This window comes from Odocoileus virginianus, chromosome 10 (genome assembly GCF_023699985.2).
Source record: "Odocoileus virginianus isolate 20LAN1187 ecotype Illinois chromosome 10, Ovbor_1.2, whole genome shotgun sequence".
Classification (NCBI taxonomy): domain Eukaryota; kingdom Metazoa; phylum Chordata; class Mammalia; order Artiodactyla; family Cervidae; genus Odocoileus; species Odocoileus virginianus.
In genome coordinates, this window is record NC_069683.1 from 3,567,689 (window position 1) to 3,591,144 (window position 23,456).

Below are 23,456 nucleotides of genomic sequence, written 5' to 3' on the forward strand. Positions count from 1 at the left end.
AATGACAGGCTACTGTCGTATTTGGATTCCGGGCTATGGGGAACTTGCCCGGCCTTTATATAAACTTATAGCTGAAACTCAGCAGGCCCAAACCGACGAACTGGTTTGGTCCCCAGATACTCAAAAGGCTTTTAAGGTTCTTCAGACTGCTCTCCTGCAAGCTCCGGCTTTGAGTTTGCCCACAGGGTCAGAATTTAACTTGTTTGTCACTGAAAGAAAATGTATGGCCCTGGGAGTTTTGACACAACCCGAGGGCCTCACCAGCAACCAATTGCTTATCTAAGCAAAGAATTAGATGTAATTGCACATGGGTGGCCCCACTGCCTAAGAGTAATTGGAGCCACGGCTTTATTAGCACTTGAAGCTTTAAAAATAATTAATGGACGAAACCTTACGTACTGACTTCTCATGATGTGAGTGGAATCTTGAATTCTAAGGTTAATATTTGGATGACAGACAGTAGGCTTCTTAAATATCAGTCACTGTTGTTAGAAGGACCAGTAACTAAGCTTAAAGTTTGTGGAAATTTAAATCCTGCTACTTTCCTTCCTGAGAAAGAAAATGAAACACCTGATCATGATTGCTCTCAATTTTTAATTTTAAACTATGCAGCTCTGGAAGATCTAATGGATACCCCATTAGACAATCCTGACCTGGAAATATTTACAGATGGCAATTCTTTTGTTCGGGATGGAAAGCCTAAAGCAGGTTATGCTGTGGTGACTGCTGAACAGGTTTTGGAAGCAAAATCTCTCCCCCAGGGAACCAGTGCCCAGTTAGCGGAGCTTGTGGCCCTGACCCGAGCTCTAGAGTTAAGCAAAGGGCAACGGGTGAATATTTACACTGATTCTAAGTATGCTTATTTGACTTTACATGCTCATGCTGCAATATGGAAGGAAAGACAGTTTAAAACAGCAACAGGAGAACCTATTAAGCATTTCAGAGACATCGAGAGACTTTTAACTGCTATCTATTGTCCTAAAGAAGTAGCAGTTATGCATTGCAAAGGACACAGCAGGGATGGGAGTAAAGTAGCTGCTGGTAACAGTTAGCTGACTCTCAAGCCAAAGAAGCGGCACTTAACGAAACCCCTTCCCTACAGACGCCTTTGATCTGGACAGGTCCTGTGGAACAGGAAAAACCACAATATACTGAGGAAGAATTAGAAAGATATGAGAAAAGAGGAGCAAAGATTACTGATAAAGGATGGTTACAGTCCGAGGATGGACGATTAATAATTCCTGAGAATGCTCAGTGGAAAATTCTTAAGGGTTTACATCAGAGTTTTCATTTGGGTGTAGAAAGTACTTACCAGATGGCTTCTCGTTTGTTTGGAGGTAAAAATGTAATGAAAACTTTAAAGAACATTATCAAACGGTGTGAGGTTTGTCAGAAAAGTAACCCAAAGACTGAAAAGCTAGCCAAATCTGGGTTACAACGAATGGGAAAGTATCCTGGAGAGGACTGGGAAATTGATTTTACTCATATGCCAAAAGCTAATGGATATTCTTGCTTACAAGTTTGGGTGGATACTTTTACTGGATGGATTGAGGCTTTCCCCTGTCGTAGTGAACAAGCTAAAGAGGTTATAAAGATTTTAATCCATGAAATTGTCCCCAGGTTTGGGCTGCCACGGAGCCTTCAGAGTGACAATGGCTCCGCCTTTAAAGCTGCTGTAACTCAGGGGGTGTCTAAAGCTCTAGGAATAGAGTATCACTTACACTGCTCCTGGAGACCCCAATCCTCAGGAAAGGTTGAAAAAGCTAATGACATTATCAAAAGACATCTGCGCAAATTAACTCAAGAAACAGCAAGACAACTGGATTAAAGTCCTACCCATAGCTTTAATGAGGGCTCGAACTGCCCCCAAAAAGGAGGGACTGTCCCCTTTTGAATGTATTTGTGGACAGCCTTTCTTATGCATAGACATTGTTATAGACCCTGAAGCCTTGGACTTAACTAATTATGTAACTCAGCTCTCAGCTTTTCAACAGGCATTAACAGAACTCTGGGAGATGACTCCTGACCCAGCCTCTGAATCCAGCAAGCCTCTATTTGAGCCAGGAACTGAGGTCCTCATAAAAACATTGGGATCTGGGGGCTCATCCTTCAAGCCCCTCTGGGAAGGCCCTTACCAGGTTATTCTTTCTTCTCCCACAGCTGTCAAAGTGCCAGGAATTGATTCATGGGTACATCACACTCGAGTCAAGAGGTGGCACCCTGACCAGAACTAAGTGATGTCATTTTATGTTTTTACTTTCTATGCTCTGACGTTGTATGTTTCAGATGGGCCTGATAATCTATGTGAGCCTACTTCTGCTGACTCCAGAAATCCTGAGTCTGCCGTTTGATCCTCAAGACAATGCCTTCCTGTCCTGGGCTCACTCCTATGCTGCATACCACAATCGGTCTAACTGCTGGGTCTGTGGAGCACTCCCCACTTCATCAGTGGAAGGCTTTCCGCGGTGGACATCTCCACTTCAAGGAAAAGACTTTCTCCAAGTCTGCGAATACCTTCGACAACAATCACATGTGATGCCTCTTCTTCATCTGATGACATCTAAAAACCCTAGAATAGACTGGTGTAATACTCTGTACCTTAACTATGGACATAATGTGACTTTTAATTCTGATTGTTTTGTTTTTGCTCTTTGCTCCCTGCATCTGTAACTGTGTAACTGGATTTGTTTCTAGTCGCATGAAAGCTTTAAAGTTACAAATGGTTGCTCAAACTCCTGCTATCACTGCAGCTTCTCCCGACTATTATTTGGGACCCCTGGATCAGACATCCTCACTATGAGGATTAGGAGAATATGTTGCCTCACCAATTTAGGGACAACGCCCCTTGTCAGCTCGGAAGCAGTTATGGAATGAGAACGACGCCCCTTTTCCCTAGGCAACATAATTCTCCTAAAAGAAAAGAAGGGAATGAGAGGGTAACAGGCAGGAAGGCCAGGGGTCTCCAAATGAAAGAAAGAGGCTGCAAGTGCCAGACATTTTTATCCCTCTTAAGCGGCAGGAAGAAACAAACCAGCTTTATGTCTTTCCTTCTCTATACAAATTTAAAAGGAGGTTTCTCTTAAAGTGCTGTGTTGCCATGACACCTGGTCTAACCTGAAACTAACTACTCTCAAACCTTGAGTTACCCAATACATTTCTTTTTCGTATGGAAATGTTGTCTTAAGCTATGTTAATGAGCCCGTTCTGCCAAATGGCCTAACTTACTTACTCAGGTATTGTTCCCCTAATCTTTGTAAACGAAACTATTTGTTGGTATTCTGCCCTTCTACAAGATTCAAGTCAATCTTTTTATGGCCAGGGATGAATTATCTGGTGCCATTCTAAATTTTATGACATTCTTTTCATTAACAGACTGTGAGTGACTATATAACATACAGCTAAAGACTAGGAGGGGGGTACTCTTTTGCCCCCTTCTGATGCCTATGTCAGAAGCTTTCTCTATCTCCTTTATACTTTAATAAAACTTTATTACACAAAAGCTCTGAGCGATCCAGCCTCGTCTCTGGCCCCGGATTGAATTCGTCTCCTCCGGAGGGCAAGAATCCCGTGTCTAATCGTTCAGCAACAACCTTTCAGTTGAGAAATATTGATTTCAAGGATATGGGTCTTAAGCACTGCAGTCTCTTCCCCGCTCTCAGCATCTCTATTTTCTGACCTCTTAACTACTTTATAATCTCTCATTTTCGTCTGTTATCTTTTGATTCACTTCTCAACCATCATCACTGTTTCCTAACCTATTCATAAATTTACACTGTAGCTCCTCTTAAGACTGATTATTTCCCAAACAGCATCAACACAGAGGAAATGTGTGATATCTTTGCTTTCACAAGAGACTTTGGAAATCCTGCTGATTTTTTGATGTTATTTAATGGGGGATGGAAAGCTGTCCTTTATTGGAAGAGCAGTATGATCCCTAGTGGGAGAGACAAGTATGTAAAGTGAGAAGGCCTGAGAAGGATCATGTCCTTACAATTTACCTACTGTATACAGGCTGTGCCCTGCATCAAGGCACTTGGCCTAGAGGGCATGTGTGGGTTGAAATTCAGGAGACACTCCCTTGGCCAAATCTTGTTCTTCAATCAACCAAAGTGTGTGCCTATAAAATTTACACCAAAATACAGCATAGGGAGCAGTGCAGGATGTTGTTTATATTGGAAAAATGCTTAATCTCTCAAGATTCAATCCGTTTTCTAACTGTGGATGCTACTTATTCTCCCACATGGGCTCATTTATTCCTTCATTCATTTATTCAGTCATTACAAAACCTTGCTGAAAACTTAGCCTAGCAACAAAGAGCTTAAGTTTGGGTATCAGATGCTATTAAATGATATTTTTATATAATTATTATTTGGTTCACCTGAAGAGGGTTGAAATTTCCACAAATTCAGAAAAAAAAAGCACCCATCATGAATATATGTATATAGTCACAAAATCAATATAACTAGAACATAGATTTTGATTTACTTATCTCAAAAAAGCTCACCAGGGGACTTCCCTGTCAGTCTGGTGATTAAGACTCCATGCCTCCATGGAGGGGTGTGGGGTCCATCCCTGTTGGGCAACTAAGGTCCCCCATGCCTTGCAGCACAGCCAAAAACCAGAAACTCCCCAGAATATTCAATACCCAACCGCGGACACCCATTCCTACATCTTTGGGTAATTTCTCTTCTGCTTCCTTCTCAGACCTCACCTGTTTCAAGGCAAATGCTAAATCAAGGTCCCTCGTATTTCTGGGAGATCACAAGTTTTGAGTAGGCTTATTTATGTGTAGAATATACTGTTTGCCTATGTTCTGGAAAAGAGCCACTTTGGAGTGGAGAATGTTTACATGAAGTCACCAAGATTCCCCTCTACCTACAGGGATAAACAGAGGGCTATTTTTTTTTTTTTTTGCCGTAACTCACTCTATTATTTGAAAGCTTTCATTATTTCAGATTATTTCCTGTGATATACTTAACTGAATTCCAGGCCAGATTCTCTCTCTCTCTCTCTCTCTTTCTCTCTCTCTCTCTAGTGTCCCCACCAAACCTTCATCTTCCTGGCTTTATTACCCCGTAATGGCAACTGCCACCCACCTACCTACACGAGTCATCCATCAGACAGTGTAGACTCCTTACTCCTGCTTACTCACCCAGCCACTTACCCCCTGTTATAAATGATGTCTCCTCGTTATCCATCCCCTCGTCCTCATTCCTGTGGTCAGTGTCTTATTCAGGACTTCAGCATGTTCCGTGGACTCCTTCCTTTGTTTTGACTCTGTAAATTTTTTCTTTTTATATATATGGGACCATAGCCTATTAGCAATGTTGTGATAGCTTCAGGCGGAGAGCAAAGGGACTCAGCCACACGGATATCTGTATCCATTCTGCCTTGACTAAGTCTTCTTGATCTTCAACCTTTACTTAACCTCCAGGCTGGCGTTTGAAAAAGAGTCCCTCTTCATGGGCATTATCACCCATTAGCACTTTAACTGCACTTGTCTCTTTACTCTTGTACCTTTTTTCAACTTGAACCATCATTCAAATGAGAATCAAAGTAAAGTTTAATTTTAAAGTAAAAAAAAAAAAAATGTTGACAGCCCACAAAAGATGCACTTATTACGGATGACAACTTTCCTTTTATAAAGAGCTGGAGTCCTGGTTGGTTTCCTTGTAGGACTGGGTGTAAGGAGGGATGCTGGGCTAGAGAAGTGTCATTACCTTCAGTGGGAGGGGAGGAAGACCTACAATGATGGTAAAATTCAGAGTCCTTCGCTCAGAACTCAAGACCCTTTCTCCCCCTCCTCCTTCTCTTGTCTCTTTCTTTACCTCCCACACCCTTCATCCTCTCTTCCTCCTTCTCCTCTTCTCATCCTCAAGTCATCATGTTGACCAGGACTGTGCTAAGCAAAGGATGTGGCCAAGCCGGGGCACCTATTCTGCTGGTGCTTACTCACGATGTGAACCTGATCTGTATCCCACCGCTGTATACATCCTCTCTTCCCCTGCCCCAGCCTTGCCTCTGTTGATTTCACATGACTGACTCTTTTGGACTTGCATGCAGCTCGTTCCTCTTCCACCTTGCAGTCTTCCAAGCAATTGAAACAAATTTTGCTCTTTCCTCTAGGCTTTTGTCATATTTTTCCTGTCATATTGGATTTTTACTCTGATGAAGACTTTGAGTTTCTCTGAACATCTCAGAGCATGATGTTCAGACACAAGGGGGTGGCTGACCATGCACATTGGGTGATAACCCTGACTTCTTTGTTCTGAACATGCTGCTCTTGTGCACACCTCACAAGATTGTGTTTACTTCTTTTGTGGAGCCCAGAAATATTGCTGACTTACTTATATAAAACTTGGGACTTCCCAAGTGGCACTAGTGGTAAAGAACCCTCCTGCCAATGCAGGAGACATAAGAGATGCAGGTTTGATCCCTGGGTAGGGAAGATCCCCTGGAGGAGGGTAGGACAACTCATTCCAGTATTCTTGCCTGGAGAATCGCCAAGGACAGAGGCGCCTAGTGGGCTATAGTCCATAGGGTTGCCCAGAGTCAGACATGACTGAAGTAACTTAGCACAACTTAGCATGCACCATGCTTCATATGGACATATTGTAATCTATATAATTAATTCTTCTTGTTGGACTTATAGGTTGTTTCTGGCTTTTCATAGGTAAGCTTTGTCAGGTGAGAAGATCTAAGCCTTGATTTATTTATTAGCACTGTGTATTAACTTCAAATCATACAATTTGAAAAAAATCAGATAAACAATATGTGCAGTAACAGGAATTCATGTGCCTGTGCCTTGTATAATAGATTTACCCTCATCCAACAACAAAAGAGGGGACTCTACACGTGGACATCACCTGACCGTCAACACGGAAATCAGATACATTATATTCTCTGCAGCCAGAGGTTGAGAAGCTCCATAGAGTCAGCAAAAGCAAGAGCGGGAGCTGACTGTGGCTCAGATCATGAAGCCCTTATTGCCAAATTCAGACTTAAATTGAAGAATTGGGGAAAACCACTAGATCTTTCTGGTATGACTGAAATCAAATCCTTTACAATTATACAGTGGAAGTGAGAAATAGATTCAAGGGACTAGATCTGACAGATAGAATGCCTGATGAACTATAGATGTAGGTCCATGACATTGTATAGGAGAAAGAGAGCAAGACCATCCCCAAGAAAAAGAAATGCAAAAAAGCAAAATGGCTGTCTGAGGAGGCCTTACAAATAGCTTTGAAAGGAAGAGACATGAAAAGCAAAGAGTAAAAGGAGAGATATACCCATTTGAATGCAGAGTTACAAAAAACAGCCAGGAGAAATAAGAAAGCCTTCCTCAGTGATCAATGAAAAGAAATAGAGGAAAACAATAGAATGGGAAAGACTAGAGATCTCTTGAGAAAGTTAGAGATACCAAGGGAACATTTCATGCAAAGATGGGCTCAATAAAGGCCAGAAATGGTATGGAACGAACAGAAGCAAAACATATTAAGAAAAGGTGGCAAGGGCACATAGAAGAACTGTACAAAAAAAGTCTTCAAGACCCAGGTAATCACGATGATGCTGTCACTCACCTAGAGCCAGACATCCTGGAATGTGAAGTCATGGGGGCCTTAGGAAGCATCACTATGAACAAAGCTAGTGGAGGGGATGGAAATCCAGTTGAGCTCTTTCAAAACCTAAAAGATGATGCTGTGAAAGTGCTGCACTCATTTTGCCAGCAAATTTGGAAAGCTCAGTAATGGACACAGGACCGGAAAAGGTCAGTTTCATTGCAATCCCAAAGGAAGGCAATGCCAAAGGATGTTCCAATTACTGCACAATTGCACTCATCTCACATGCTAGTAAATTAATGCTCAAGATTCTCCAAGTCAGGCTTCAATATTGCATGAACCGTGAAATTCCAGATGTTCAAGCTGGATTCAGAAAAGGTATAGGAACCAGAGACTAAATTGCCAACATCTGCTGGATTATTGAAAAAGCAAGGGAGTTCCAGTAAAACACCTATTTCTGCTTTATTGACTATGCCAAAGCCTTTGACTGTGTGGATCACAATAAAGTGTGGAAAATTCTGAAAGAGTTGGGAATACCAGACCACCTAACTTGTCTCTTGTGAAACCTGTATGCAGGTCAGGAAGCAACAGTTAGAACTGGACATGGAACAGCAGACTGGTTCCAAATAGGAAAAGGAGTACATCAAGGCTGTATATTGTCACCCTGCTTATTTAACTTCTATGCAGAGTACATCATGAGAAACTCTGGGCTGGAGGAAGCACAAGCTGGAATCAAGATTGCAGGGAAATATCAATAATATCAGATATGCAGATGACACTACCCTTATGGCAGAAAGTGAAGAAGAAGTAAAGAGCCTCTTGATGAAAGTGAAAGAGGAGAGTGAACATGTTGGCTTAAAGCTCAACATTCAGAAAACTAAGATCATGGCATCTGGTCCCATTACTTCATGGGAAATAGATGGGCAAACATTGGAAACAGTGAGAGACTTTATTTTGGGGGGCTCCAAAATCACTGCAGATGGTGGCTGCAGCTGTGAAATTAAAAGACACTTACTTCTTGGGAGAAAAGTTATGACCAAGCTAGAGAGCATATTAAAAAGCAGAGATGTTACTTTGCCAATGAAGGTCTGTCTACTCAAGGCTATGTTTTTTTCCCAGTATTCATGTATGGATGTGAGAGTTGGAATATAAAGAAATGTGAGCACCAAAGAATTGATGCTTGTGAAATATGGTTTTGCAGAAGACCTTTAAGAGTTCCTTGGACTGCAAGGGCATCCAACCAGTCCATCCTATAGGAAATCAGTCCTGAATATTCATTGGAAGGACTGATGTTGAAGCTGAAACTTCAATGCTTTTGTCACCTGATGCAAAGAGCTGACTCATTTGATAAGACCCTGATGCTAGGAAAGATTGTAGGTGGGAGGAGAAGAGGATGACAGAGGATGAGGTGGTTGGATGGCATCAGTGACTCAATGGACATGAGTTTAAGTAAACTCTGTGCACTGGTGATGGACAGGCAGGCCTGTTGTGCTGCAGTCCATGGGGTCACAAAGAGTTTGACATGATGGAGCGACTAACTTACTCTAGTAAAATTCCTTGGAAAAAATGACAATTTATCTCAGAATAACTAAGTAATAATAAACACCATTTTTGAGTGTTTAATCTGTCCCAGATATAAGAAGAAAACCTTTATTTTATCTCCACTGACTTTGACAACCATACTAAGATAGAAGTATCATTATCCCACTTTCTAGATAAAGGAACTGAGGTTCCAAGAACTTCAGCAAGCTTCTCAGGACATTCCTGGTAAGTGGTGGAGCCCAGGTAGAAACCACACCTCTTTCATTCCCAAATTTGTACTCTTAATCATTAGAGTGGACACCTAAAAAAGTTTTAGAATGATTCACCACATGAATGAATGAACCGGTGAGTGACCCTATGGAACAAACTGCCTTGGCATCATTATGTACTTTTCATGAGAAGGATGGGGGCTTGGGGAAGAGTTTCTATGGAAATAAGGAAAGATGCTCCCCTCTGGGCAGGTGCAGCTATGGTCCAGGGCTTGTGTACAGAGATCATATTTGGTGCACATTTGCCTTTCAGGGTACAGCTTTTTAGGCTGTAGAGAGAGAGCATTTGACCTCAGGTTCTCTGACTTCATGTTCTTCCCTCCTTCCCTAGAGAGCATGCTGTTTCTCCACCACATACTCCTCTGCTCCCAAAGAGTTGGCAACAAACAATCAGGACTTCTAAGCAGGTGGTAAACAAGAAATGTGAGTCACATCTCTGAGGCCATGGATGCTGTGATATGAATAACACTAGCTATGGTTTAATGAAAGGTACATCTGGTATTATGCTAAACCCTTTACAAGCTTTCGTCTCATTTACCAATTAGATGGGTAAGGTCGTTCCCATTATGTAGATGATGAAGCTGAATTCCAGAGCATTTCAGGGACTTTCCCAGGCTTATGTAACAAGTTACTGCACCTCAGGCTCCATGTACTCTGAGCAGCCATGGAATACTGTGGTTGTCAGAGTTCTCCTGCCACCCTTCCATTCTTCTCTAGCCATCATCCCCTGGAGACTTTTCTCTGAACATTCTGGATCTGCCTTCTAAAATCTAGGGTACACGACTGACCATGCTCAGGGTGTTCATCCTCATGTCACACATTCTAAGGTGTCATGCGTATTTTCCCATAATGTTCAATTCTTCCTTATTGCCTAGAATTGGATGCAGAAACATGGTCTTTCTCTGACTTCTGGGAGATAAAAACTCACCAGCAAATTACAAATTCATCAGCTGAGCTGCTTGTGCAAGCTACATCTATCTACCAGTTATATTCAAGGTGGTTGAAGGTACATATTTTTTCTAAAGCATCCTCTGAACTGATTCTGTGACTTGTATTAGAAAAGCATTGCCCATATTTTCTTTGTGTTGTGGAGATGAGATCTGTGGTATTTTTTCCTTTTTTGTCACATTATTTTTTTTAAGTGAAGTATAATTGCTTTATATAATTTTGTGGTTTTCTGTCATACATCAACAAGTATTTTTTCCCTTTATTTTTGTTGATCTTTCTCCTGATTCTTGCACAAATGCCTGTCACTTGGCTTCTTCTACCCTCAGCTCTCTGGTTTCCTAGGGTCTTCCTGACGCATGTGAGACTCCCATCATGGGCCAGAAGCTCATGCACACTTTCCCAGGAAAAGGTTGAACTTTGTTTTAAAAATATCACATCAGACCGGAGTGGTGGGGATGTGGAAGGGTCTGCTCAGAAAGACATTCCTCTGACTGCAGAATCAAGATGAGAAGATGGTAGAAGACCCTGATTAGACAGATATGGTAAAAAAAAAAAAAAAAAGCCTATCTGATTTAAAAATTTGTCACTGTTATTTGTGTGGTCTGAGATACATTATTTTCATGTTTTAGTATCAGTTTTTTCCATCTTTAATATGGGAATACCATTCACTTTCCTTACGATGAGGCTTAAGTGAGGTCACGCATTTGAATGTGTGTATGGTGTCTTCGGGCTTCCCAAGTGGTGCTGATGGTAAGAACACTCCTGCCAGTGCTGGAGAGGTAAGACATACAGGTTCGATCCCTGGGTCAGGAAGATCCCCTGGAAAAAAGCACGGCAACCCGCTCCAGTATTCATGCCTGGAGAATCCCAAGGACAGAGGTGCCTGGCGGAATGTGGTCCATAGGGACACAAAGAGTTGGATGCAGCTGAAGCAACTTAACACACATGATGTGTCGTATTTTAGGCATCCATTGAAAGTCTATTTTTTCAGCTATTTTGGTGGAGGAGAGTTATGAGGAAAAACAGTGAAGGAAAGTGGTTAAGACTGAAAGTTAAGCAGGATAAGTGTTTTGAATCTGAGATCTGCTTGCTGGATGAACTTGGGTCAGTCACTTAACCACTGATTTCAGTTACTTCTGCTTTCAGTTACTTCTTCCATAAAAGCGGATTGTATTACGTGTATCACATTGAATGAACTACACAACAAAACAGAACTCTACAAAGTCTAAAAGCCTGTTTCACTGTATGCTTTCAACATCATTCAACATTTTGATGCTCACCTGATGTATTGCTGTCTGTTTCACACACTCCAGTTGTAGGAGTCTGAGAAATTTCTACTTGAGTGAAGACATTTTTTTCCAGATTTTACTCACTTATTTGTAACTTTCTTCTTATAAGACAATGACTCCATTTCAAAACAAAACAAAACAAACAAACAAAAATAATGCCAAGAACAAAAACCAAAACCTGAAATACACATAGTACCTACTGTCAGCATCTAAGCCCACCCCAAACCTAGTGTAAATAATAGCTAGACCTTCAGGCTCAATTAGCTTTCAAGTTTTTGCTGGATAGGAATCTTGAAAAATTGGTTTGGGAGGAGATGAGTGAGCATGGAGCTTGAACACATACTTGAAATACTTTTGGAAAGACAGCCAAGGTCCCAGCCACCCAGCCGCTGGAACAGAGAGAGAGGGCTGACTTCGAGTTCCTTACCGTGGCGTCTTCCCCAGCGTAGTGGTTGAGGACCTGGCGCCCACCGGGATGCCTGTCCGCCCAGCCAGTAACATCGTAGACCTTGCGATTGATCACCAGCCACTGGTCAGTCTCCTGACTGTGTCTCTGGATCTCCTGCCAGGTGTACGTGTTGAGGCTTTTTCTGGGCAAGTCACACTTGTCGTTTACCTCCTGCCTTGCAGAGAGCCTGGCTTTCCCGCTTGCTCCTGGTTTCCCGTTTGCCTGATGCCTCGCACCTAGGTACTGCTGGCTCTCATCTACAAGGCTCCCATTGCCCTCAGGCTTTTCTTCAAACGTCATCGTTCTGGTATTTTTAGAATCTCTGGCTTGGCACCTGGAATTTCTATTTCTCGCCTGATTGAACTACAGAATGACCTTTTCCCTCTCCTTTTATTCCCTGAAGTAAGAAGCCTACACAGAAAACTTTTTAGACTACTTGGCTCTTGGCAAAGCTGAGAGTGAGCTCCTTCTCAGCCTCTCACTTCTCTGCATGAGTCTTTTTTTTTTTTTCCTGATGAAGACCGTACTACCTTTCCCCGCACCCAAAATTAGTCTACCTTTCTCTCTTCTCTCTCTCTCTCTGCTGGCTGATCGTTTAGCAGTGTTCCTATTCGTCATTAAATGTCCCTTAGTGAAGAGCTGGAGCCAATCATAGTCCAGAGGATGGTGTGGCCTGATCCCTGGGAGGAGGGGCTGGGCTCCTTCTCTGCTGACTGCCTACTCTGGATCACGCTGGGTCAGATGCATTAGCTCTCCCCCATTGAAAGGAAGAGTTGTTTTCCTTCAACACATGAGCAGAAGGTTTCAAAATTTCTAGGAGGATCTGAACGCCTCTTGGAATTGGGAAATGTTCTTTTGTTGTTGTTGTTGTTAAGATTGGAAACTTTCCTTTAATTCTGGTTTTATTAGATTACTTTTTAAAAAAAAAATTTAATTGAGAAACCTGTATGCAGGTCAGGAAGCAACAGAACTGGCCATGGGACAACAGACTGGCTCCAAATAGGAAAAGGAGTTCATTAAGGCTGTATATTGTCACCCTGCTTATTTAACTTTTATGCAGAGTATATCATGAGAAACTCTGGGCTGGAGGAAGCACAAGCTGGAATCACGATTGCAGGGAGAAATATCAATAATATCAGATATGCAGATGGCATCACCCTTATGGCAGAAAGTGAAGAAGAACTAAAAAGCCTCTAGATGAAAGTGAAAGAGGAGAGTGAAAAAGTTGGCTTAAAGCTCAACATTCAGAAAACTAAGATCATGGCATCTGGTCCCATCACTTCATGGCAAATAGATGAGGAAACTATGTAAACAGTGGTTGACTTTATTTTTTGGGTCTCCAAAATCACTGCAGATGGTGATGCCATGAAATTAAAAGATGCTTACTCCTTGGAATGAAAGTTGTGACCAACCTAGACAGCATATTAAAAAGCAGAGACATTACTTTGCCAACAAAGTTCCATCTAGTCAGGCTACGGTTTTTTCCCAGTATTCATGTATGGATGGAGTTGGACTACAAAGAAAGCTGAGTGGTGAAGAATTGATGCTTTGGACCTGTGGTGTTGGAGAAGACTCTTGAGAGTCCCTTGGACTGCAAGGAGATGCAACCAATCCATCCTAAAGGAGACCAGTCCTGGGTGTTCATTGGAGGGACTGATATTGAAGCTGAAACTCCAAAGCTTTAGCCACTTGATGCGAAGAGCTGACTCATTGGAAAAGACACTAATGCTGAGAAGGATTGGGGGCAGGGGGAGAAGGGGGCAACAGAGGATGAGATGGTTGGATGACATCACCGACTCGATGGACATGAGTTTGTGTAAACTCCAGGAGTTGGTGATGGACAGGGAGGCCTTGCGTGCTGTGGTTCATGGGGTCGCAAAGAGTCGGACATGACTGAGCAACTGAACTGAACTGAACTTATTTTTTAACTGAAGGATAATTTCTTTACAGAATTTTGTGGCTTTCTGTCATACATCAACAAGAATCAGCCACAGGTACAACCATATCCCTTGCATCTCCCTCCCCATCCCACCCTTCTAGATTGTCATAGAACCCCTGTTTGAATTTCCTGAGTCATAAGGCAAATTGTTCTTTTCACAGCTGTTATTTGTCCCTAAGGGTTTTAAGTTTCTGAAAAAAGGATTTTGACTTTGAAATGTTTGTAACACCCTATTGAGGTTACCTTAGTTTATAACATTATATAAATTTCAGGTGTGGAAAATTATATTTCAACTTCTGAAACACTACAGCATGCTTACCACCAAATGTTTTATTTTCCATCAGTCACCGTATAGTTGACCTTTTTTTTTTTTCCTCTCTCATCTTTTTCTTTTTAATTTATTTATTTGAATTGAAGGCTAACTACTTTACAATCTTGTAGTGGGTTTTCCCATACATTGACATTAATCAGTCATGGGTGTACATGTCTTCTGCATTCTGAACCCCCTCCCACCTCCCTCCCCATCCCATCCCTCTGGGTCATCCCAGTGAACCAGCCCTGAGCACCCTGACTCATGCATCAGACCTGGACTGGTGATCTGTTTCACATATGATAATATACATGTTTCAGTGATATTCTTTCAAATCATCCCACCCTCGCCTTCCCCCACAGAGTCCAAAAGTCTGTTCTGTACTTCTATACTGTGTCACTTTTGTTCTTTCACACATAGGGTCATTGTTACCATATTTCTAAATTCCTTATATATGTGTCAATATACTGTATTGGTGTTGACCTTCTTTACCCATTTTACCATCCTCCCAACTCCTTCCACTCAAGTAACCACTGCACTGATCTGTATCTTTGTTTTTAACTTATTTTATTTTTGTATCCACAAAGGAATTAAATCATGTAGTATCTGTCTTTCTCTGCTTGATTTTTTTCACTTAGTGTAATATTCTCAAGAAAGTGAAGTTGCTCAGTCATGTCTGACTCTTTGCAACCACATGGACTGTAGCCTACCAGGGTCCTCTTCCCATGGGATTGTCCAGGCAAGAATACTAGAGTGGGTTGCCATTTCCTTCTCCAAGGGATCTTCCCAACCCAGGGATAAAACTCGGGTCTTCCACATTGCTGGCAGATGCTTTGCCATCTGAGCCACCAGGGAAGCCCAAATTCTCAGACCATCCCTATTTCCAAAAGTGTTAAGATTTCAGCTTTTAATCATTTCAATTATCTTTTAATTATTTCTGATCATTTTTGTCTGTTTTACTTTCTTTGCTTTATTCTTCAGTTGGCACTCTGCTTTGGTTTTGTTTCATGGTTTGTTTGTTTAGCTTTTTAAAATTGTTTGATTTCCTTTTTGGGTTCTTTAGTTTGGTTGTTCTCTTGAGTTTTGTTTTGTTTTTGGTTCTGTTTTCATTTCTCTTTTGTGTGTATATGCTACTTTGTTCTTGTTCCTATTTACAATTTGGGGTTTTGTCTTTTCTTTCTTTTTTTTCTTTAATCCTCATTGTGGTTTTGATTTGCATTTTCCTGATGGCTAACAACGTTGAACATCTTTTCATATATCTGTTGGCCATCTGCATATCTTCTTTGCAAAAATGTCTATTCATTTCTTCTGCCCATATTTTAACTGGGTTGTTTGGTTTTTGGATGTTGAGTTGTATGAGTCATTTATGTTGAGTTGTTTGGATCCCTTTTTGCTCATATCATTTGCAAATATTTTCTTCCATTCAGTAAGTTGTCTTTTTTGTTTTATTGGTGGTTTCCTTTGCTGTGGAAAGCTTTTAAGTAGGTCTCATGAGTTTATTTTTATTTATTTATTTATTTTCTTTTTCACTGTGCTTGGTCTTCATTGCTAAGCACGGGCTTTCTCGAGTTGCAGTGAGCCAGGGGCGCTCTTTGTTGAAGTTGCCTCCTTGCTGTGCAGTGTGGACTCCAGGCCCACAGGCTTCAGCAGGTGTCTCGTTGGCCCTAGAGTGTGGGCTCAGTAGTTGTGTGCAGTTGTGGCTTAGTTATTCCATGGTAAGTGGGATCCTCCTGGACAAGGGATTGAATTTGTGTCCCCTGTATCAGCAGGTGAACCCTTAACTGCTAGACCACCAGGGAAGTCTCTTATGTGTTTATTTATTTCTTTTATTTCATGTTGTTCAGCTGCTCAGTCCTATCCAACTCTTTGTGACCCCATGGACTGCAGTACGCCAGGCTTCCCTGTCCTTCGGCATCTCTTGGAGCTTTCTCAAACTCCTGTCCATTGTACATGTGTGAACAGGGATGCTCACCCAAGTTCATACCCAAGTTCAAGAAGAATGAAAGCAGAGAAGCCAGTTAAGAAGCTCTTGCAGTACTCCAAGGGAGAGGTGATGATGGATTACACATGAGGAGTGGCAGTAAAGTGGAGAGATTGTGCAAATGAACTTATTCTTTAAGATTCTTCTCTGATATATTGCTTTTCTAACAAGGAGAAAAGTTTAATTTTTACAAGCTAGGTCTTCAGTCCATGTAAATATTTCCCAGTACTCCAAGAATACCCAATGATTAATCCCATCAGAACCTTCATTAGTTGGAATCACATATAATTGCTGCTTTTTAAATGTCAAGTCAAATATAATTAGTGTCTTATGGCTCAGTGAAAGAAACAAAATTCATCTGAACATTCTCATGTTGAGCGTCTATTTTGCGCTGGCTTTGTGCTGGTTCCTACAATGTTGTATGTGTTCATTTTAATCATCTGAGTTTCACGCAGGGACACTTACTAAAGACCATGACCTTTATATCTCCATTCTAACCACCTATACAGTAACTGGCAAATTTTAATAGAAAGAGCCCTATTTGTACTGAAGAAGCAAAGTTGCGGTCCTCGGCAAAGCTAGAAATAAGAGAATCAACAAAGATAGTGGTTTGGGGATGGATTTTTCTGGTTGAAAATGATATTGTCCTCATGGTTGGTAATTGACTGAAGAGATAAAGGATTGGCAGGAATAGAAAGAATTCTCTAACTCCTACTAAAACTTAAGGGAGTATTGGTCTCATCCCTTGAGCCAAAGTCCTAAGAATACACAGGAATTAATTCTGAAGTTGGAATTTAGCTGTCTCTGCGGTGTGGTGTTGTGTTTTTGAGATTGGTTCATGCTTTGGAACATTATTCTGAAAGAATGATGTTGGATCCTGGTTTATAGACCCTATGATGGGGACTGGGCTGAATGACAGGTTTAGTCAGTAGAAATATTTTATGAAACCAAGTAGAATTGATAATTCTTGGTGGGAGTATATGATTCCATAAAAGCAGCATGTGGGTTTTTGAAGAATGGAATTTCCTCAGCTAAGTCTATGACATCTACCATGACCTTATCAGCAACCTGATGTACATGATCCATGAACTTACTCCTTTGCACCCTGGGCCACATTCAAATTACAGTATTTGTGGTATGATGATAAACAAAATGGGCTCTCCTCTCACAAGTAAAAGAAACACCCCAGGAATAGCACATTTGTTTGATGATTTGACAGTGATAACAATAATCAAACATTTATTAAGCACCAAAGATGTGCCAGCAGTATTCTAAACCTTTCACATGCATTAGAAAAGTTAATCCTCACAACAGTCCTATGGGACAAGCACTGAAAGCTTTAGTAACTTGCTCGTATGCACACAGCTCCCAGTGGCAGGACTGGCAAATCACTTCCACAGTGACTAGTCTGCTAGTCAGTTACACTTCTCGACCGTGAAAATTCCTTCTGCTGCACAAATCTCTGTTTCTATAGTATGCTTTGTTTGGAAATCTTCTCACTTTACCTGGACAGGAAAATGTCTATAATTCATTAAGATTCATTTAAAGTAATGTGAAGATTCTTTAAGTCTCTTGTGCTTTCTTCGTACTTAGCTTATTTTGCTACCTCCTAATGTTCATTATGGAGAAGGCAATGGCACCCCACTCCAGTACTCTTGCCTGGAAAATCTCATGGACAGAGGAGCCTGGTAGGCTGCAGTCCATGGGGCCACACAGAGTCCAACAACAACTGAAGTGACTTAGCAGCAGCAGCAGCAGCAGCAGTAATATTCATTATGTGCCTGTTTGGTGGCTCAGATGGTAAAGCCTCTGCCTGCAATGTGGGTGACCTGGTTTCGATCCCTGGGTTGGGAAGATCCCCTGGAGAAGGAAATGGCAACCTACTCCAGTACTCTCGCCTGGAAAATTACATGGACAGAGGAGCATTGTAGGCTACAGTTTATGGAATCGCAAAAGAGTTGGACAAGACTCAGCGACTTCACTTCACTCTGCCTTCACTGCTAATCTCTACACAATTCTTGCTTCTTTTTATCCTTGGGATCAGGTCAATGCATAATAAATGCTTTATGAGTAAATAATGAAAGAATGACTATAAGAGCTTAATTATTTTAGCAGAGCCAAAATTCAGACAGTAAGCAGCAACAATGAATTTTCCCCAGAGAAGTGCTTTTGGAATGTATTTAATTGTCTATCCATCATCTCTTTCTAATGGAAATGCCCAGCCTCTTATGATGTAGTTCAATTGGAGCAACTATGTCTCTGTAACAGAACTCTTTTCCTCTAAACCACAGAGGCTGATTTAGGAGAGCTACTCAGCTGCAGCTGAGCCAGGGAACTTCTTTTGGAATTAGCTATTATCATGAATGGAGGATATGTAAATTTAAGAGCTATTGACCACAGTTGCTCTCCACCACTTGGGCCAGGAAGCCCAAAGGCTTGTCTGTAGCAAGTGGAATAATTGAGGAAATAAAAGTAAAACTGAGTAAAAAAAAAGTCAAGATTATATATTCAGGAAAATTTCCTGAATAGATTTCTTGTAGTATTCCAGTGACTGAGAGCAATATGCTCCATGAGAAAATAATCATTTTTCTTGTGTCCACTATCATATTTTCAATTCTAGCAGAATAGACATTTAAGAATTATTTGTTTAATGAATAAATAGGCAGGGTCCTAAAAAGAAGAAATATCTGGAGGAAGGAAAGGGACAGCAGATCTAGTTCCTATATCTCAAGTAGGATTATAATTGATTGCCATAGTTGATGTCACCATTTGAACTTAAAATCTTCATTTCTGAAAATTATTGCAAAAATTTACTTGGGTGGATTAGATAATGATGAGTTATCTGGAAAGCTTTTGTAAATGTAGAATTCTCCATATCAGCATGTGGAAATTCTGATTCAGTTAGTTCAAGATGGAGCTTCCAGATTCTGCATTTTCTGAAAGTCCCCCAGATGATTTTACTGAACAGATAAGTTTTTAGAATTTCTTGAATTCCCACACCCTACAGTTCATTCATCTCCCAGTTCTAGTATAAGGCTTTTTATTCCATTAAGTGTGTTTTAGATAACATCAAATTACCATTCATTCAGGGACTACTGATGAAAGGATCAAATGTATGTAAAGAACAGCACAAACTAATTGCTCTGCTTTTAAAATTTCCTGGTGAAAAATCAGTTACCACCATCTTTCAGTGGACAAAACAGCAATTCTTACTTTTGACTCAAAAGTTTCAAGATACTATCTAATCAGACTGTAAGACAAACCCCTCTTTTGTGTGTGAAGGCATGAATCAGAAATATGATAAGGCCAGAGAATGTGGGATTTTTAAAAGCCCTCTTTTTATCATTGTAAGCTGGCCTCATTTATCCTGACCCTTTCTGTTTGCTTTTCACAGACTTAGTTTTACTTCAAGATAAACTGGAAGGTGAAACTCTCACCATAAACATAAATTGTACCATTGTGGATTATGAATGGTCTGTACTTGAAGATCCTGAAAGTCATGATACTGGTAGCTGCCTATTCAAACAGGTGGTGCCTAAACTGTGATAAGCAGATTCCCTTGGGCTGCAAGGAGATTCAACCAGTCCATTGTAAAGGAGATCGGTCCTGGGCATTCATTGGAAGGACTGATGTTGAAGCTGAAACTCCAATACTTTGGCCACCTGTTGCGAAGAGCTGACTCATTTGAAAAGACCCTGATGCTGGGAGAGATTGAGGGCAGGATGAGAAGGGGAGGACAGAACATGAGCTGGTTGGATGGTATCACCAACTCAATGGACATGGGTGTGTGTGGTCTACGAGAGTTGGTGATGGACAGGGAGGCCTAGTGTGCTGGGGTTCATGGGATCGCAAAGAACCAGACAAGACTGAGAGACTTCAGTTTCACTTTTCATTTTGATGCTTTGGAGAAGGAAATGGCAGCCCACTCCAGTGTTCTTGCCTGGAGATTCCCAGGGATGGGGGAGCGCGGTATGCTGCCATTTATGGGGTCGCACAGAGTCAGACACAACTGAAGCGACTTAGCAGCAGCAGCATGTCCATTGGGTCAGTGATGTTATCCAAACACCTCATCTCCTGTTGCCGCCTTCTCCTGCCCTCAATCATTCCCAGAATCAGGGTCTTTTCCAATGAATCAGCTCTTCACATGAGGTGGCCAAAGTATTGCAGCTTCAACTTCAGCATCAGTCTTTCCAATGCATATTCACGGTTAATTTCCTTTAGGATTGAGTGGTTTGATCTCCTAGCTGTCCAAGGGACTCCCAAGAGTCTTCTCCAACACCACCATTCAAAAGCAGCAATTCTTCAGTGCTCAACCTTCTTTATTATCCAAATCTCACATCCATACACGAGAAAAACCATAGTCTGACTATATGGACCCTTGCTGGCCAAGTGAAGTCTCTGCTATTTCATATGCTCTTTAACAGGTTTGTCATTGCTTTTCTCCCAAGGAGCAGTGTCTTTTAATTTCACGGCTGCAGTCATCATTTGCAGTGATTTTGGAGCCCAAGAAAATAAAATCTGACACTGTTTCCAGTTTTTCCTCCTCTATTTACCATGAAGTGATGGAACTGGATATTATGATCTTTGTTTTTTGAATGCTGAGTCTTAAGCCAGCTATTTCACTCTTCTTTCACTTTAATCCAGAGACCCTTTAGTTCCTCTTCACTTTCTGCCATAGAAGTGATATTATCTACATGTATGAGGTTGTTATTTCTCCTGGAACTCTTGATTCTGGCTTGATGCATTCAGCCTGGCATTTCATATAATGTACTATTCATAGAAATAGCTCAACTGGTATTCCATCACCTCAAATAGCTTTGTTTGTACTGATGCTTCCTAAGGCCCGCTTGACTTCACATTCCAGGATGCTTGGCTCTAGGTGAGTGATCACACCATTGTGATTATCTGGGTCATGAAAATCTTTTTTGTTCAGTTTTGTGTGTATCCTTGCCACCTCTTCTTAATATCTTCTGCTTCTGTTAGCCCCCTACCATTTCTGCCCTTTATTGTGCCCATCTTTGAATGAAATGTTCCTTTGGTATCTCTAATTTTCTTGAAGAGATTTTTTTGAAATCTTGACAGAGATTCTTCCCCATTCTCTCATTTTCCTCTATTTTGCACTGATCACTGAGGAAGGCATTCTTATCTCTCCTGGCTAGTCTTTGGAGCTCTACATTCAAATGGGTATATCTTTCCTTTTCTCCTTTGCTTTTCACTTCCCTTCTTTTCACAGCTATCTGTAAGGCCTCCTCAGACAACCATTTTGTTTAATGCATTTCTGTTTCTTGGGGATGGTCTTGATATATGATTCCTGTACAATGTCATGAGCTTCCATCCATAGTTCATCAGGCACTCTGTCTATCAGATCTAGCCTCTTAAATCTATTTCTCATTTCTACTGTATAATGGATTTGATTTAGGTCATACCTGAATAGTCTAGTGGTTTTCTCCACTTTCTTCAGTTCCAGTCTGAGTTTGGCAATAAGGAGTTCAAGATCTGAGCCACAGTCAGCTACCGGTCTTGTTTTTGCTGACTGTATAGAGCTTCTCCATATGACTGCAAAGAATATAATCAATCTGATTTCTGTGTTGACCAATTGTGAAATTCGGTGTCGACACTGTGAAAGTGTTGCACTCAATATGCCAGCAAATTTGAAAACTCAGCAATGGCCACAGGAATGGAAAAGGTCAGTTTCATTCCAATCCCAAAGAAAGGCATTGCCAAAGAATGCTCAAACTCCCACACAATTGCACTTATCTCACACGCTAGTAAAGTAATGCATAAAATTCTCCAAGCCAGACTTCAGCAATACGTGAACGGTGAACTTCCAGATATTCAAGGTGGTTTTAGAAAAAGCAGAGGAACCAGAGATCAAATTGCCAACATCCGCTGGATCATCAAAAAAGCAAGAGAGTTTCAGAAAATCATCTATTTCTGCTTTATTGACTATGCCAAGGCCTTTGACTGTATGGATCACAGTAAAATGTGGAAAATTCTGAAAGAGATGAGAATACCAGACCACCTGACCTGCCTCTCGAGAAACATGTATGCAGATCAGGAAGCAACAGTTAGAACTGGACATGGAACAGCAGACTGGTTCCAAATAGGAAAAGGAGTACGTCAAGGCTGTATATTGTCACCCTGCTTATTTAACTTATATGCAGAATCCATCATGAGAAACCCTGGGCTGGAGGAAGCACAAGCTGGAATCAAGATTGCAGGGAGAAATATCAATAACCTCAGATATGCAGATGGAGAAGGCAATGGCACCCCAATCCAGTACTCTTGCCTGGAAAATCCCATGGACGGAGGAGCCTGGTAGGCTGTAGTCCATGGGGTCGCTAAGAGTCGGACACAACTGAGCGAGTTCGCTTTCACTTTTCACTTTCATGCATTGGAGAAGCAAATAGCAACCCACTCCAGTGTTCTTGCCTGGAGAATCCCAGGGCGGGAGTGCCTGGTAGGCTGCGGTGTATGCGGTCGCACAGAGTCAGACACAACTGAAGCGACTTAACAGCAGCAGCTGCTGATATGCGGATGACACCACTGTTAAGGCAGAGAGTGAAGAAGAACTAAAGAGCCTCTTGATGAAAGTGAAAGAGAAGAGTGAAAAAGTTGGCTTAAAGCTCAGCATTCAGAAAACTAAGATCATGGCATCGGGTCCCATCACTTTGTGGCAAATAGATGGAGAAACAGTGTAAACAGTGGCTGACTTTATTTTTCTGGGCTCCAAAATCACTGCAGATGGTGATTGCAGCCATGAAATTAAAAGACACTTACTCCTTGGAAGGAAAGTTATGTCCATTCTAGACAGCATATTAAAAAGCAGACACATTACTTTGCAAACAAAGGTCCGTCTAGTCAAGGCTATGGTTTTCTCAGTAGTAATGTATGGATGTGAGAGTTGGACTATAAAGAAAGCTGAGCAGTGAAGAATTGATGTTTTTGACCTGTGGTGTTGTGAAGACTCTTGAGAGTCCCTTGGACTGCAAGGAGATCCAACCAGTCCATCGTAAAGGAGATCAATCCTGGGTGTTCATTGGAAGGACTGATGCTGAAGCTGAAACTCCGACAATTTGGCCACCTCATGCGAAGAGTTGACTCATTGGAAAACACCCTCATGCTGGGAGGGATTGGGGGCAGGAGGAGACGGGGACAACAGAGGATGAGA

The 23,456-nt window shown here is 41.4% G+C and overlaps 2 protein-coding genes across 5 annotated transcripts in view; one reads left to right on the forward strand and one right to left on the reverse strand.

Moving 5' to 3' along the window:
• Positions 1-12,636, reverse strand: part of LOC110122474 (fatty acid desaturase 2-like protein FADS2B) — a 53,309-nt gene extending 40,673 nt beyond the window's left edge. Inside the window, exon 1 of one of the 2 annotated variants that reach the window (XM_070472932.1) lies at positions 12,035-12,636. In XM_070472932.1, the coding sequence (XP_070329033.1) occupies positions 12,035-12,355 (321 nt within the window). In that variant the 5' untranslated portion in view covers positions 12,356-12,636. The remainder of the gene's footprint in view (positions 1-12,034) is intronic. The other variant, XM_070472931.1, reaches the window with a different exon arrangement.
• Positions 1-23,456, forward strand: part of LOC110144557 (olfactory receptor 5J3-like) — a 141,163-nt gene that overhangs the window by 34,794 nt on the left and 82,913 nt on the right. For 2 of the 3 annotated variants that reach the window (XR_011489848.1, XR_011489849.1), the window contains one exon: positions 2,287-3,499. The exons of the other annotated variant lie outside the window; for it this stretch is intronic. The gene's annotated coding sequence lies outside the window, so the exon portion shown is untranslated. Of the gene's footprint in view, positions 1-2,286; positions 3,500-23,456 lie in introns of those variants that run through there. 3 annotated transcript variants of the gene reach the window in all.